Genomic DNA, 17,773 nt, shown 5'->3' with positions numbered 1-17,773 from the left:
CCACATATGAACCTCTTACATCCAGTGACTTCTCTTCTCTGATGTAGATATTCTCTTTCCTCTTCTTCTCCTGTCAGACCAGACCACCATGGTGACTTCTTTCAGCCGCGCCTCGTCTCTGCAGAGTTTAACAAACAGACATCTTACTTTCCTACTTTTCCCTCATCCTCCCCACCTTCTCAACACCCCATCCTGCCACCCCAATACTGTGTCCACTGTGCTCCCCAATGCTTTCCTGCAGAAACAGTCCCCCTGAAAATACTGGTACCACACAGATAGTGCGTCAGTACAAAAACACCCCTTTATATTGTGCGCCAGTACAAAAAAATCCCCCCTTCCTTTCAGATCAGAGCCCCATATAAAATCCTAAATGAGATCCCCCCAATCTCAGAACAAATCCCCTTTAGACCTCTATGTCAGACCCCATATAAGACCCCAGTTTTAGACCTCAGATCAGACCCCCATTAGACCTCCAGACCCCCATATGAGACCCCTATTAGACCTCCAGACCCCCATATCAGACCTCCAGACCCCCATTAGACCTCCAGACCCCCAATCAGACCCCCATTAGACCTCTAGACCCCCAATCAGACCCCATTAGACCTCCAGACCCCTAATCAGACCCCAAACAGACCCCCATTGGACCTCCAGATCCCCAAACAGACCGCCATAAGACCTGTAGACCGCCAATCAGACCCCCATTAGACCTCCAGACCCCCAGTGAGACCTCTCTAGACCACCAGTCAAACCTCTCCAGACCCCCCAGTCAGACCTCTCCAAACCCCCCAGTCAGACCTCTCCAGACCCCCAGTCAGACCTCTCCAAACCCCCAGTGAGACCTCCAGACCCCCCATAGACCACTCCAGACCCCAGTGAGACCTCTCCAGACCCCCCATTAGACCTCCATATCAGACCTCAGATCAGACTGTAAAATAATAAAGTAACTTACCTCTCCTTGTCCTGGCTGTCTTCTCTTCTCAGGGCCTGCGCTGCAGTCACCTGACCTCCTGCAGCGTCAGATCAGAGTGCGCTCTGTACGTCCTGACGCTGCAGGCGGCCAGGACACAGCAGAGCGGGCCCTGAGAAGAGCGAGCAGGCGGAGGGATAAGTACTGTACAGCGCTCACAGCGCTTCTCTCCCCCTCCTCCTGCAGACTAGTGAGTGCTTCCATTATGGAAGCGCTCACTAGTATTCCCTTTATAAGATGCACTGCATCTTATAAAGGGAAAAGTACAGTACTACTGGCAAGGGGACTGCTTATGGGCCCAGTCACAACCACGACCGCTGGGGCCCCTATAGTTACGCCAGTGGCGGCAGACCATGCAACTGCTATGGGGTCCAGGGCAAAAGGGGGCCCAGTTGGGATCATCTCCTCTTCTACTGGGGGTGAAAACCTGTTCAGGACTCTACCCTCTAAAGAAACAACTTTTAGCAAAAGAGTCAGTGGAAAAATGACCCAAGGGTCACTGAAAGGGGTTTAGGCGGAAACCCTTCAGTCCTGTGTGGGGGGCCTGGTTTGATCCTTGCTATGGGGCCCTTACTTCTCTATGTACGCCACTGGTGAGCCCTAAATCAGACAGGGACCGATGTGATTTCAGTCTGTGCACATCGCAGCAGAAGATATTGCTGCATTCTAAAGCCTCCTGCACATGAAAGTAGGTGTCCCGTTGCCGTATTGCAGACCGCATATGCGGATCCGCAATACACGGGCACCGTTCCGTGTGCATTGCGCATCACGGATACAGACCCATTGACTTGAATGGGTCCGCAAATCCGGAGATGCGGAACGGAAGCACGGAACAGAACACTACAGAAGCACTACGGAGTGCTTCTGTGGAGTTCCGTTCCGTACTTATGTCTCACAAAAAGATAGAACTTGCTCTATCTTTTTGCTGAATGGACGGATGCCGACCCATTCAAGCTGAATGAGTCTGGATCCGTCCCGGCGGCCGCACGGAGGCTGCCAGTGCATTGGGGACCGCAAATTGTGGTCCCCAATGCACGGAACGGAACAAATACGTTTGTGTGCAGAAGGCCTAAGGCACAGGAGCAAAATTCTAATTTAGAGGACGGATGCTTTAGTCTCTTATATTATTGGGTCAGTGTGAAATCATCAGCCTTTATGTATACAGCGATATTTTTGGACTGCCATTTATATCCCAGTGACAAACCATGGGTGAAATGCCAGACATTCTAACCTGTCAGACGTAGAGAATGGTTATCATTAACTGGTAATAATGATTGGGAGCCATCTGCTTGCTATAAAGCTAAGACTCACGGCCATATATCTTCTTAGGGGGAGATGGAACGTCTGAGAGGCGAATCTTTGTCCTTGAGAACTTCAGTGGAAGGAGAAATATCTCAGATCAAGACTCTACAAAGCAAAGTTACTGTCACGGAACAGGAGGTAGAGCAGCAGCTCCGGGAGGGACAAGAGAAACAGCTGGTAAGGAAATGTGCATGAACCACCACCGACCGCCAGTCTTCTTTTATACCTGTGCAAGGAATCTCAGTGTATATATATATATATGTGTGTGTGTGTTCATTCGGCTAACAGCTATCTCCAGCCAACCTCCTCATACAAATGCCCACTCCTCTTAGCTCCGCAGAGTATTCAAATGTATTTCTTCATGTTTGAACAGTTTATTAGATTCTGCAATGTCTGATTTTCTTTACACATGTACCAGATGGGACGTAATGGACTGCAGGATATGTTGGGGCTAGAGCTTTATTATTATTGATTTAGCAGACATTGTGAGAAGGCGGCCATACACATTCAATAGCTGTCAGCCAAGCGATTGCTTGATCGACAGCTATCTCTCCCGACTCCCTTCTGGCTCTGCTAAACGTGTATACAGGGGTGGACTGGGCGAGTGGCCCTGATGTTGTAGGTGGGTCGAAACTTACAGAAAGTAGGTCAACACAAGTAGATGGGCCAATACAAGTTGACGGGGTCAGTAATACCATAGTGAAACACAGAATACCATCCCACAGAACCAAATACAACAGTGCAGCACAAAATGCCTCCACAGAAGATGTCCCTCTGTGGTGGCCATCGATAGCTGCCACATTCTGTCCTCCTCCTCCTCCAATTGTCTCTAATATGGATATGGAGCAAGGGGCTTAGGTGAGATGTGGACCACAACACCAAGCCAGTCCTACCTTCAGCATGCTGCTTGGACTTCCCCCAATATTGAACCCTCTAGTAGTTCCTCCAGTAGTTCCTCCAGTAGTATGTTCCCGGTCAGCAGCAGTGAGGAGGGCTCATGTGGCACTATTGGCCCACCAGGAAAATTTCCGTCTAGGGTCTGTGGTCAGTCCGCCCCTGCGTGTATGTTACTATGTTACATGAATGATTTCACTTCATCATGGCTGTCAGCACTAAATGAACGGTCGTGGTATGAATGTTATAAATGGTGGAACAGGGAGATGATGCCTCCTTTTTGCATTGTTTTCAACTATACACAGTTGATTCAAGTCAATGGGTCCGCATCCGCACCACAGAGTGCACACGGTCAGTGCCCGCATATTGGTCACCGGCCATTTACAGTCAGGCATTGAGTGCTTACGCATGAGCGCTGTGTGCATGAGCACCTGTAAGGAGATTTGAAAACTCATCTTCCTGTATTTCTTGCAGATTGCAGATCAGCTGTTGTCCCGCGCAAATGCTGCAAAGAATAAAGCGGAAAAGGCGATGCAGACAGGGAACAGCACTTACTATGCCATTGAAGAGATGCTAGGCAGCCTACGGGGTGAGTATGGGCAAAAGCAACTTCGTTTTCAAAGGATATCCTTCAAGAAGAAGTTATTTATCAAGGCATCTTCACACGTTACACGTTCATTTTATTTCTTTATTTTCTGGGCCATATATGACCCTCTCTTACAAGTCCCCATTGGGCAATTCCAATCTAGTGCACATGTTCCAATCCAGCGTCTCTGGGCCCAACAGAGAATCTGTACAAAAACTCTTAAAGAGGACCTGTTACCTCTCCTAACATGTCTTAGTAACTATTTGTATTCTCCATGTAATAACAATTATGCAGCATCTAGTCTTATAACTGTATGATGTGCCATTTCTTTTATTATTCCTTCTAGAAGTTATGAATGAATTGCCAGCAATCTACCATGACGGTCTAGATGGATGTTACCAGTTGGGGGGGGGCCCTGCATAGTCTGACACTACCCAATCAATGACACAGCCCTAAATGGTAACACCCAGCTGGACCTTCATTGCAAACTGCTAGAAATTAATTTATAAACGTCTGGCAGGAATAATAGAGGAATAGCCTAACATAGAGTCATAACAATAAGTGATGCAGAATTGTTATTACACGGGGGATGCAAGTAGTTACTAAAAAACAGACATGTCAGGGGAGGTGACTGCAAACATTTTCCTCTTTTTTTCATCTCAGTGCTCCGTTAACCATAACTTTTTTATTAGTATGAATATGCTGCTATTTGAGGCCTGGCGGATGAATGTCACATTTTATAGGCATTACTTTGGGGTACATACGGGGGCTAAAAGGGTTTGTCCAAAAATAAACTTATCACAACTGACTCAAAAATCAGTAACAAAATGTGGGGAAAATGGCAGCAAGGAGAAAATGACACAGGGACCATTGAAATCAGGGACTGTCTGTGTAATAGATGGACCTCAACTGATCATTCCTAATGGAGAAGAGTACTGAATGGAAGATCCCCCTATATGTACTCGGAATTGTCTTATAGAGTATTAAAATGGGTTGCGAGGGTTTCCTTATAAACTTGAAGCTAGTTATTTTATTTTACCTTTTTTAGGGTTTGGAGACACAGTAGGGGACCGGCGCACAGAAGCTGAAGACGCCTTGAGACGTCTCCCAGAGATCATGCGCATGACTCAAGGTGCTGTAGATACCACAGCAAAAGCAGAAGCCGGTCTCAAGGGGGCAGAGAAGGATTCTGGCACAGCAATTGGAAACGCCAGAGAGGCACAAAGTATTACAACTGCAATACAACAGGTAAAACCAAAGCCCTAGCGGACAATATTAGGGAAATATAAGGTGTCTGCTGTGTATGGGATTGTCTTGTTCTCTAAGACAAATAAAGGTGGCTCCATGTTGTAGGCAGGCTCAAATTGACAGAAGGCAGGGCCAACACAAGTAGGCAGGGATAACAGAAGTAGAAGAGGCAGCAACACCATAGTGCAGCAAAAGATACCGCCCCTGCAGAACCAGAAACCACAGTGCAGCACAAAATGCCTCAAATATCACAGTGCAGCACATAATACTGCTGCCCTTGCCGCAGTATTCAACTGTCTCATCCTCCAGAGGATGGCAATACAGTTGAGTTCAGGAGGACACCTACAACCACTGGTTAGGTGTATAAGTACCTGATGCTCCTAGAATTAACAAATACTGAGCGCATGAGATAATTATGTAACCCGTTGCTGACTATGAGGATGGCTTGGTCGACCCCCTGGGCATTGGCCCACCGGGAAATTTCCCTGTATAGTCTATGGCCAGTCTGCCCCATGTAATTTCCAATGAACCAGAGCTGACAGTGTAAACAAGGGTTCAGCGTGCAGCTATTAGTACAATCTCCTGGAAGGACCAAGCCTGATTTATTAGGCTTGGTACTTTGTACACCAGTCAGAGTAATGAGATTCACGTGTTTAAGATGTGGGAAGAAGTGCATGCCTCTTGGCGCATGTCAATCCTAAATTGCACCTGAGTCTAAATTGTGCAGCCGTTGAGAGGGCATAGATTTCAGCTATAATTTATGTTTTCTCCTGTGAATTATAGTAAATATGCTGAGCTGGATAGATGATCAGTATCTGATCGGTGGGAGTCCAACACCCGGGAACCCCACCGAACAGCTGTTTGAGAACGCACCGGTACTCGAAGTAGCAACGTGGCCTTATCTCAGCTCACCAAGCACAGCGCCGTACATTGTATAGCGGCTGTGCTTGGTATCGCACTCAGCCCCATTCACTTCAGTGGGGCTGAACTGTGCCTAGGTCACGTGACCGATGAACGTTACATCACATGGCTTACGGAAAGCTGTTACAAGGCCGAGGTTCTTCTGTGATCGCTGGGGCCTTCTCAAACAGCAGATCACGGGGTCCCTAGTGTCAGATCCCTACTGATAATTAAAAAGTTTTTTTACATAGTCATTTTTCTAAAATAGTGCATGTGGCATGATAAATCTGGGGCAATTCACTAGCTGTATTAGGTAGGTCTCGGGCATTTGTTTTGCAATTGTATTGATTTTATATTCTTTGTTTTATAATAAACAACATATATATTTTGCATATACAATTGTCCCTTTGTTTCACTGCTTGCACAAATCAAATTAAGATACTCGATTAAAGAACTTAGAGGTGTTTATGTCCGCCTGAAGGATCATATAATTTTTTTTTTATATATGAAGATTCTTTTTATATAGAAGATATATGACAACGTGACACTTCGGTTCCGCACATAAATGACCGTGTCAGAATCCGAAGTTCATGAAGTCGAGTTCAGCTTCGGATTTTGACGCTGTCATTTATGCGCATAACGGAAGTGTCATGTCATAGATGGGAGACAAAGCAAGTCCCGCGATATTTGCAGCGAAAGCGCAAATACCTCCGCGGAACCCATACATTTTACGGTAGTATGGAGGCCATATTGCTAGTTACGTTTTCAAACAAATTGGGTTCGTATACAGCAGTCCGAACTCGATTCGCTCAACACTACTGTCAACCATACCTGTCCACTGGTTGTCTGTGGTATTGCAGCGCAACCGCATTCACTTCAGTGGAGCTTAGCTCCACTGCATCTCTATGATGATTACCATTCGAGGTTTGCATAGTGTTCCTGTAATGACGAGGAGACGCTAGTAATATTAAGGCTGTCTTGTATAATACATTCTGACCTCTGCTTTTCAGGATATGATGCAGATGGGCCTCGATGCAAACAGTACAGCTGAAATGGCCTTGACTTTGGAGCGCGAGTTTGCACAATTGCGCAAGATGTTTTCTGGAACAGCTGGAAACTTGGATGACAGGACTCGGATATCAGATGAAGACAGTGCGGCAGCTCAAAGTGTAGGAATCATCTCAGTAAACACCATTCAGGCTACATACGTTACAGCTTGACCCATTGTGGCTATATGAGCTGAATTCATTCGTTGAGGTTTAAAATTGTCATTGGGCTTATTCAGATGAGATCTTCTTCTTTCTTCCAAAAACAGCGTCACACTTGTCCACAGGTTGTGCGCGGTATTGCATCTCGGCTCTAGTCACTTGAATGGAATCGAGCTGCAATATGAGGCACAAGCTATGTACGTGCATGGAGCTGATTTAGGAAGAAACCAGCCATGTTTAAAGGTCTAATCCTGTGCTCCCCCTTTAAATGCCATGTCCGAATTTCCTATAGACATCACTGATCTCAGTTTCAGCACTACTGAAAAAATAGATGTGTCATAATGACGAAAATAACAGTTCTGGATAAATTTTGCTTGTTTTTTTTTTATCACCCTTTAGATTGCTGCAAGCGCTCTGGAAGCCGAGGCCAGCGCTGTTGGCACATTTGGGGCTGTGACAGAGACGCTGAATGCCCTTGATCATGTACTGGGGCTATTGGGTAAGAGATTGCGGTCATTTATCTCATCAAGGTGTGAGCTATCCTTGCATCATGCACTGATCAAATTACTATTGAGCCGTTAGAAATTCTGTACCACCTGAGCCTTTAGTCTTCTGAGGCTTTTGTCACCGTAAATCAGATTTCAGGGCAGCAATTAGGTGAATCCTGCCTGCAATACCAGTTGAGCCTTTGTGTCCAGTTGCTCTGTTGAGATTGTTCATAGGTAAAGCATGTTATATTAAAGGACATCTGCAGATTTGTACCTATGACACCTGGCTGATCTGTTACATGTGCACTTGGCAGCTGAAGACATCTGTGTTGGTCCCATGTTCATATGTGCCCGCATTTCTTTGTCATGAAGCCTTACCTCCTAGCACCTGTGTACTCACGATTAAAAACACTGGATAAACCCAAGAATGTTGAAATTCAATCTAATTCACTAGACAGGTTTACAGGTAAAGCAATGGTGTGGCAGGGTAAAGGTCTATGAAGTAGGGCGTTACCTTCCAAATTCCAACGATATGTACATTACTGGCATCAAAAATATAACAAAAACAACAGGTCTGTACTTTAAGGATAGCACTTCTACCTGCTGCAGGTACTGTATGTAGCACACATATAGCTTTTTTAAGGGAAATTTTACCTAATTACCAATGTCTCTAGAATAAGGAATTAAACCCGTATTTTTGTAATCTGTCATGGAGGTGATTGTTAACGTGCCCATGGTTTTAGGTTTTGGGTAAAAATACCTTTTCATGGTATTGCAGCAGTCTTGCAGACAACCCCTTGCAGCAGACAACCCCTATTGCAGCAGACAACCCCTATAGTCTTAACCTGCGATCCTGAACAAAAGCAGACTCACTTGTCCATTCTTCTGCCGCTGCCCCATGCGACCAAGAAGTGGCTGAAGTGCCTTGACTGCTGCAGCCAATCACAGGCCTCAGTGGTCAAATCAGCTTAAAGGTTACCTCACAGATGTGAGGTAATGTTCAATCTGATATTACCACTGAGGCCTGGGATTGGCCACAGCAGTCATGAGACCCATATGCTTCCTGGTCCTGCAGTGAGCGGGAATGGAGCAGTGGCAGGACCTGAGTCTGCTTTGTTTTTGTTCAGGAGCACAGGTCTTGACAATAGACGTTCTTGGCTCCAAGGCCGGACATCCCCTTTAATATCTCTTTGCTTGCTGTTAGTTAATGGAAATATCCTCATTAAGAAGCTCTCCTGATCCTTTCTTACATATGGTGGTATTATACAATAAATAAATAGATGAGGGGGCACACTCAAAAGGAAAACACTGTTGGAAGATGTAAATTTGATTTAATAAAAATAATATAAAAACAAACCCCTAAAATACACATAAAACATATACATCAAAATATCTGAATATGAAATATGCAGCAACCAAATGCATAAGACACCAGTGTCCCACTTGTAGATATAAATGTAGCGGTCACTGCTATATATCTACCACATAACTTGATAGTAAGGCAATCTAATAGGAAATTGATGAAGACAGCACTGTGGCCCTTTAAGAAAGCCCGCACTATGCTGCAGCTATAGTGCCGTGGTTTTAAACAATGTTCCAATTAGAAATGAAGTGTAGATGCCTTTTTCCTTAATTATCAGGATTCAATGTCCTTAGATATATGTATCCACTTAGGCTGCTAGTGGTGGCTCAGATTAGAGATCAAAGTCCAATACTTCGTTTGTACAGAGATGCGTGTACTTACTAATTCTTGCCGCTGTGACTTCTTATCCTTACCCCTTCTTGCTGCGAGACTGCAGCGCTGGTATCCCAGGTGGCCGTACAAGGCCGGCTGTGGCGTCCCACGTGACCTGGTCTCTGGGGTTCCGGGTAGACGCTTGTCTATGACGTCACTATTATGCGGCTGAATCTTTAGTATTGCAAGTGAACCGTTGGTGTTTGTAGACCGCTGGTATTTTTAGATGATATTTGGCGATCTTGCTGATGTTAAGGTTCCTTTCTTTATTGTTTGGAATCCACGCTCACTCTGATATGCCAGACGCGTTTCGAGGTATTGCACCTCTTCCTCAGTGGCCACCGAGTGAGTGGATTCTCACTCCTTAAATACCGTATAGACCTTATAGGTCTATACGGTATTTAAGGAGTGAGAATCCACTCACTCGGTGGCCACTGAGGAAGAGGTGCAATACCTCGAAACGCGTCTGGCATATCAGAGTGAGCGTGGATTCCAAACAATAAAGAAAGGAACCTTAACATCAGCAAGATCGCCAAATATCATCTAAAAATACCAGTGGTCTACAAACACCAACGGTTCACTTGCAATACTAAAGATTCAGCCGCATAATAGTGACGTCATAGACAAGCGTCTACCCGGAACCCCAGAGACCAGGTCACGTAGGACGCCACAGCCGGCCTTGTACGGCCACCTGGGATACCAGCGCTGCAGTCTCGCAGCAAGAAGGGGTAAGGATAAGAAGTCACAGCGGCAAGAATTAGTAAGTACACGCATCTCTGTACAAACGAAGTATTGGACTTTGATCTCTAATCTGAGCCACCACTAGCAGCCTAAGTGGATACATATATCTAAGGACATTGAATCCTGATAATTAAGGAAAAAGGCATCTACACTTCATTTCTAATTGGAACATTGTTTAAAACCACGGCACTATAGCTGCAGCATAGTGCGGGCTTTCTTAAAGGGCCACAGTGCTGTCTTCATCAATTTCCTATTAGATTGCCTTACTATCAAGTTATGTGGTAGATATATAGCAGTGACCGCTACATTTATATCTACAAGTGGGACACTGGTGTCTTATGCATTTGGTTGCTGCATATTTCATATTCAGATATTTTGATGTATATGTTTTATGTGTATTTTAGGGGTTTGTTTTTATATTATTTTTATTAAATCAAATTTACATCATCCAACAGTGTTTTCCTTTTGAGTGTGCCCCCTCATCTATTTATTTACGGTATATCAACTTCTGGTCTTGAGGGTAAGGCCTGAGGGTGAGCACCTATCCATACGAAATAGCAGTGAGCCGCTGTATCCTTTTTATGGTATTATACAATGCATTTTTTTTTAGAAAAACTCCACTGCAGATCCTTCCTTCCTTCCCACTCTCTCTCTTCCTTCCTTGCTTACTTCCTCTACTCCCTCTCCCTTCCCCTCCCTTCCCTCTCTTCTCCCTCTGCCTTTCTTTCTTTCTTCCTTCCTTCCCCCTCTATTACTTCCTTCCCACGCTCCCTTCCTTCCTCCCCTCCCTTCCATCTCTCCCTTCCTTCACCTCCCTTCCCTCTCACTTCTTTCCTTTCTTCCTTCCTCCCTTCCTTCCTCCCTCCCCCTCTCCCTTCCTTTCTTCCTTCCTTCCCCCTCCATTACTTCCTTCCCACACTCCCTTCCTTCCCACGCTCCCTTCCTTCCTCCCCTCCCTTCCTTCCCACGCTCCCTTCCTTCCTCCCCTCCCTTCCATCTCTCCCTTCCTTCACCTCCCTTCCCTCTCACTTCTTTCCTTTCTTCCTTCCGCCCTCCCCCTCTTCCTTCCTTCCTTCCTTTCTTCCTTCCTTCCCCCCTCTATTACTTCCTTCCCACTCTCCCTTCCTTTCTCCCCTCCCTTCCTTCCTCCCCTCCCTTCCCTCTATCCTTTCCTTCCTCCCCTCCCTTCCCTCTATCCTTTCCTTCCCCCTCTCCCTTCCCTCTATCCTTTCCTTCCCCCTCTCCCTTCCCTCTCTCTCTCCCTTCCTTCCTTTCTTCCTTACTTCCTCCCTCCCTTTCTCTCCCTCACTCTTAATATACCTCTAAATTCTCATGATTTTTTATTTATATTTTCAGACCAGCCTATAGAAGGCAGTGAAGAAGGGATACGCGCTCTGGAACTTAGCCTGCGGTCCGCTCGTACAAAGGTCGCGGGGGAGCTCAGGCCAGCTTTGGAGGTGTTGGAATTGGCAGCTAAAAATCAGAAACAGGAAATTCTCTTTTTAGAGACAGAGATTTTACAAACTGTCATTGACATCCAAAACCTGCGTGACATCCGTAAAGCTCTGCCACCAGGGTGCTACAGTACCTCCGCCATCGAAAGACCTTAAAAGCACAGTGATGGTCTGTCAAAGGGGCGCATGGTCACTCCACCTCACCCATACTGGGTGCAATATGCTGCAGTATTAAACGGTCACCTATTGATGTATTTTATTACGGGAAATCTATTCTTTTTTGGACGTGGTTGAGAGAGGACTCACTCGTGTATCAAACCACCTGAAACCATGAACTTTGCCTCTCTCGTAGAGGCCATTGCACACCTGCTTCGTACTGTTCCTATTTATTTATTAATAAAATCTGATCCCATTTATCATTTTCTTTGTTGGCCGATATCACAACGCACACATTCTAGCAAAGCAAAATCTTTATTGGTAAAACAGCAACATTAATATGAACAGAACCATACACTAGTCAAAGAACTGCAGTCAAATCCTCCGAACATGAGTCTTACCCCCCACCTTTTTACTTTTCTTTTTGCACAATATACATTAATTTTTATTTTAATTCTAGACTCTTTGGCCACATTAACTTCAGCTGTTCCTATTATTCGACTTTCCTAAATATGCCTGCGAGTAGGCATATTGTAAAAGGGTCTAAAAAACAGGCCAGTAAGAGGTGTTAGTACGTGCTTGGGGCTCGTAACCACAAGTGATTTTATCAGGCACTGGACCCCCCTGTCATCCCCATAGTTCACATTTTATCTTTTTGGAGGCCTCAGCAACAGTACTCATTTGTAGGAAATTCATCCACTGCATGCCGTAAAGAAAGCCAAGCTGACCTATGATGGAGGGATGGACACTGATGTATACATGGAATGTATATAGGGGTCAGGCTCCATAAATGGTGTAACTATGAATGCATGCTGGCTAATATGAAGAAATATGTCAGGAAAGGCTTGTGCATTCAGAGGGTCCCCGGAAAGTTAATCCATTTGTGAGATCATGTAGACAGTGGACACACGAAGGTGTCGGGACTGGAGTCAGCAGTGACTATCATATTGTTAATTATTATAATGAAAGAGGGGTTATCTCAAAATGGATGCAAAAAATGAAAATCAAACATAATATAGTACACGACAATCTCTATCAAACAAAGCTAGAACCAGCCCTGTACCTCACATGGATCCAGAGATCTCCCTATTCATTCTCTTCAAGCTGACAGCTCGAGGGGCCTGTCCTTTTCCTATTACAGCTAAACGCGTGTCCTTATTCAGGTGGCGTGTCCTTTCTGCTGCAGCTTCCTACCTATCACAGGTCAGAGGGTGTGTCCTTTCTGCTGCAGCGCTCTACCTATTACAGCTCAGGGGTGTGTCCTTTCTGCTGCAGCTCTCTACCTGTCACAGCTCAGAGGGTGTGTCCTTTCTGCTGAAGCTCTCCCCGTATTTCAGTTCAAGAGCTGTGTCCTTTCTCAGGGATCATGTCCTTTTTTTGCTGCGGCTCAAGTAACTGTCACAGCTTCTAACAGTAAATACAGTTGAAAGATGGAACTGATCATGTGCAACCACCTCAGAAAGCGGACGTGCACATTACTATACAGATTAACCACCAGGGAGCTCCATTATGATGAAGTAAAGAGTATATCTCACAACTAGAAAGTAAATTACAAAAGTAACTCGTTTTTCATGCCTAATTATATTAAAATAACATTTAATGGTGGCAAAACCCCTTTATCGTCAAGTTTTATGTTATGGGTCAAACATTTCAGATTTCAGTGGTCATTTCTTTTCAGTATCTACAGTCTACAGTACTCATGCTCAACAATAGCCCTTTGAAATGTAATGCTTTTTTAGTATTTCATATTTTTTGTATTTTTGTATTTTATGCGACTCTACAGTCTTTACTGCTAAGTAATAGCGACTCTAGCGCTTTATATTCCTATTTAAGATAGATCCATGTAAATGTTAGCACTTCAGATTCAAACGGTAGTAACTCACGCGTGAGCCCTGCTGTCTGTAAGAGGCCTGTACAAGCTGGATGGAAAGGTTTATTGGTATATGGTTCAAAACTGCACCGGACAGCACCATCCTGAAAACTGCTACATTACCTTCCATGAAACCTTGAGCCCTGATTTGTTAAAGCAATCGCTGAAAGACATATATTCGGAAAGCGGGGGCTACACATAGGGTCTACGACACCATTTGACATGGCTGGAGCGAATACTGAGGCTACATATAGACGTTCTTCCACCAAAATACCTTCAGCACCTTCTGCGTCAAAAATGCATTGCCCTTTATAGCATCCCAATCAGGGCCTTCACCCAAGGTTCCCCACCAGTTCCCTATTCATTTCTGTACTTCTTATTGAGCTGCATGCCCCTGTCCTTCTAGATGGGGGGTTCATCAAATTTATGATAACACCATGGACATATAAGCACGAGAAGAACATACTAGTTGCATGCAGAATGCTTATGGAGGGAATGCAGCAACAACCCCCTCTTGTCGTCGTATCCACAGTCCTCTGGACAGAAGGAGGACAGGGATATTGGACTTATTCCCACTTCCTACCACTAAAAGAGAAAAACAACTTATTTGGAGAAAGTAACAAATGAGTCATACTAAAACTCCCACCATCAACAGGGGAATAAATATACGCCCGCTCAGTGATGGGCATAGCACTGAATGGGTTATATTATACGCAGCCCTCCCCGTAATATACACCGAATGGTTCTAATGCTTAAACACACCAGAAAAAACACTGCCCCAAGCGCTCCCCTCAGAAGTACAGCGAGCGTTACCTCAACCTTGGGCTTTGGAGTCATAAGATAAGTGAATGAGTAAGGCATAGAGGTGAGGAGGACAGTAATGAGTGGGGTAAAAGAGGAATCATGATCCGTGAGGAGACTGTGGTAAGTAGTGAGTAATAACACATAGTACTGTGATGACGAAGGTGAGCCCGAGGCCACACCTAGAGTAGGAACATTCACGGTCACCCCGATGTGTTGATATAAAGCTGACTTTTCAGTACATAGTCAATGACAGGCTGCATCAAGTAATCCACCACGTGTCCATCTCCATGCTGCAAGGCCAACCTGAAGGAGACAAAAAATGGGCACCAACTGGGTTATCAATGCAACGTCTACACTGCCCCTAAAGGAGGAGTGTGGAACTGCATACAAATCTGGCCCATCATTTTAGTACTACTGAGCTACTTATAGCCTGGATACATGACTATTTTATTATCAGTCCTACATCGTCTACTTATCACTGGATTTGTAATGAAAATAATGTAAGATACAAACTGTAAAGGACAGGGATGCAGTACATATTGGGGGTCATTTATTATAGTGTTTTGCTCCTGTTTTGATCTAGTTTTTCCTATTTTAGACTGTAATTTTTTTTGCGCATTTACTAATAAAAGTGAGCCTGTTTTGGAGGCATTTGTGCCTCATTTGACAACTTTCATTTTTAAGACAAATTCTTGTGGTGGTTTTTTTTTTGCCCATTATTTTATGAAAAAGTATGTGAACCCTTGGCTTTAATAACTGTTTGAAGCTCCTTTGGCAGCAATAACTTCAACCAAACGTTTCCTGTAGTTGCAGATCAGACGTGCACAACGGTCAGGAGTAATTCTTGACCATTTCTCTGTTCAGCAATATTCTTGGGATGTCTGGTGTGAATCGCTTTCTTGAGGTCATGCCACAGCATCTCAATCGGGTTGAGGTCAGGACTCTGACTGGGTCACTCCAGAAGGCGTATTCTCGTCTGTTTAAGCCATTCTGTTGTTGATTTGCTTCTATGCTTTGGGTCGTTGTCCTGTTGCAACACCCATCTTCTGTTGAGCTTCAGCTGGTGGACAGATGGCCTTAAAGTTCTCCTGCAAAATGTCTTGATAAACTTGGGAATTAATTTTTCCTTTGATGATAGCAATCCGTCCAGGCCCTGACGCAGCAAAGCAGCCCCAAACCATGATGCCCCCACCACCATACTTCACAGTTGGGATGAGGTTTTGATGTTGGTGTGCTGTGCCTCTTTTTCTCCACACATAGTGTTGTGTGTTTCTTCCAAATAACTCAACTTTGGTTTCATCTGTCCACAGAATCTTTTGCCAATACTGCTGTGGAACATCCAGGTGCTCTTGTGCAAACCGTAAACGTGCAGCAATGTTTTTTTTGGACAGCAGTGGCTTCCTCTGTGGTATCCTCCCATGAAATCCATTCTTGTTTAGTGTTTTATGTATCGTAGATTCGCTAACAGGGATGTTAGCATATGCCAGAGACTTGTGTAAGTCTTTAGCTGACACTCTAGGATTCTTCTTCACCTCATTGAGCAGTCTGCGCTGTGCTCTTGCAGTCATCTTTACAGGACGGCCGCTCCTAGGGAGAGTAGCAGCAGTGCTGAACTTTCTCCATTTATAGACAATTTGTCTTACCGTGGACTGATGAACAGCAAGGCTTTTGGAGATACTTTTATAACCCTTTCCAGCTTTATGCAAGTCAACAATTCTCAATCGTAGGTCTTCTGAGAGCTCTTTTGTGTGAGGCATCATTCACATCAGGCAATGCTTCTTGTGAAAAGCAAACCCAGAACTGGTGTATGTTTTTTATAGGGCAGGGCAGCTGTAACCAACACCTTCAATGTTATCTCATTGATTGGACTCCAGTTGGCGGACACCTTACTCCAATTAGCTCTTGGAAATGTCATTAGTCTAGGGGTTCACATACTTTTCCACCTGCACTGTGAATGCTTACATGGTGCGTTCAATAAAACATGGTAACATTTAATTCTTTGTGTGTTATTAGTTTAAGCAGACTGTGATTGTCTATTGTTGTGTTGTTAAGACAAATTGTCTATAAATGGAGAACGTTCAGCACTGCTGCTACTCTCCCTAGGAGTGGCCGTCCTGTAAAGATGACTGCAAGAGCACAGCGCAGACTGCTCAATGAGGTGAAGAAGAATCCTAGAGTGTCGGCTAAAGACTTACAAAAGTCTCTGGCATATGCTAACATCCCTGTTAACGAATCTACGATACATAAAACACTAAACAAGAATGGATTTAATTGGAGGATACCACAGAGGAAGCCACTGCTGTCCAAAAAAAACATTGCTGCACGTTTACGGTTTGCACAAGAGCACCTGGATGTTCCACAGCAGAACTGGCAAAATATTCTGTGGACAGATGAAACCAAAGTTGAGTTGTCTGGTGTGGAGAAAAAGAGGCACAGCACACCAACATCAAAACCTCATCCCAACTGTGAAGTATGGTGGTGGGGGCATCATGGTTTGGGGCTGCTTTGCTGTGTCAGGGCCTGGATGGATTTCTATTATCGAAGGAAAAATGAATTCCCAAGTTTATCAAGACATTTTTCAGGAGAACTTAAGGCCATCTGTTCATCAGCTGAAGCTCAACAGAAGATGGGTGTTGCAACAGGACAACGACCCAAAGCATAGAAGTAAATCATCAACAGAATGGCTTAAACAGAAGAAAATACGCCTTCTGGAGTGGCCCAGTCAGAGTCCTGACCTCAACCCGATTGAGATGCTGTGGCATGACCTCAAGAAAGCGATTCACACCAGACATCCCAAGAATATTGCTGAACTGAAACAGTTCTGTAAAGAGGAATGGTCAAGAATTACTCCTGACCGTTGTGCACGTCTGATCTTCAACTACAGGAAATGTTTGGTTGAAGTTATTGCTGCCAAAGGAGGTTCAACCAGTTATTAAATCCAAGGGTTCACATACTTTTTCCACCTGCACTGTGAATGTTTACATGGTGTGTTCAATAAAAACATGGTAACATTCAATTCTTTGTGTGTTATTAGTTTAAGCAGACTGTGATTGTCTATTGTTGAGATCAGATCACATTTTATGACCAATTTGTGCAGAAATCCATATCATTCCAAAGGGTTCACATACTTTTTCTTGCAACTGTATAAGATTAGGGATTTCTGATTAAATAGAGAGGGGTCTTTTGTTCGGGAAAGTGGGATGAGGTTGAGAACTTTTACATAGAGCATCTCTGGTTTTGGAGGTCCTGCCCTTACTGATATGAATGGACATTGTGTAATGTTTCTTTTCCCCTTGTGGTGGCGCTGCAGGGAAATTGAGCACTAACTAAAAGGTTTTCCTACAGATTACAGGTGATTAGTGGGGGATATTTTGTGATTTGCTTATTATCATGCCCCACACACATTCAATAGTAGGACGA

General features: G+C 44.5%; 2 protein-coding genes across 2 annotated transcripts in view; one reads left to right on the top strand and one right to left on the bottom strand.

The window, feature by feature from the left end:
- Window positions 1-11,931, top strand: part of LAMC2 (laminin subunit gamma 2) — a 42,670-nt gene extending 30,739 nt beyond the window's left edge. Inside the window, exons 18-23 of the mRNA XM_044300828.1 lie at window positions 2,297-2,446; window positions 3,638-3,752; window positions 4,798-4,997; window positions 6,908-7,066; window positions 7,505-7,604; window positions 11,426-11,931. Coding sequence (XP_044156763.1) covers window positions 2,297-2,446; window positions 3,638-3,752; window positions 4,798-4,997; window positions 6,908-7,066; window positions 7,505-7,604; window positions 11,426-11,679 — 978 coding nt within the window. The 3' untranslated portion in view covers window positions 11,680-11,931. The remainder of the gene's footprint in view (window positions 1-2,296; window positions 2,447-3,637; window positions 3,753-4,797; window positions 4,998-6,907; window positions 7,067-7,504; window positions 7,605-11,425) is intronic.
- A 135-nt stretch (window positions 11,932-12,066) lies between these two features.
- Window positions 12,067-17,773, bottom strand: part of NMNAT2 (nicotinamide nucleotide adenylyltransferase 2) — a 67,359-nt gene continuing 61,652 nt past the window's right edge. Inside the window, exon 11 of the mRNA XM_044301940.1 lies at window positions 12,067-14,656. Within this exon, the coding sequence (XP_044157875.1) occupies window positions 14,554-14,656 (103 nt within the window). The 3' untranslated portion in view covers window positions 12,067-14,553. The remainder of the gene's footprint in view (window positions 14,657-17,773) is intronic.

This window comes from Bufo gargarizans, chromosome 7, assembly GCF_014858855.1.
Source record: "Bufo gargarizans isolate SCDJY-AF-19 chromosome 7, ASM1485885v1, whole genome shotgun sequence".
Lineage (NCBI taxonomy): Eukaryota > Metazoa > Chordata > Amphibia > Anura > Bufonidae > Bufo > Bufo gargarizans.
Note: the sequence above shows the minus strand (reverse complement) of the source record. Positions and strands in the feature narration are given on the sequence as shown.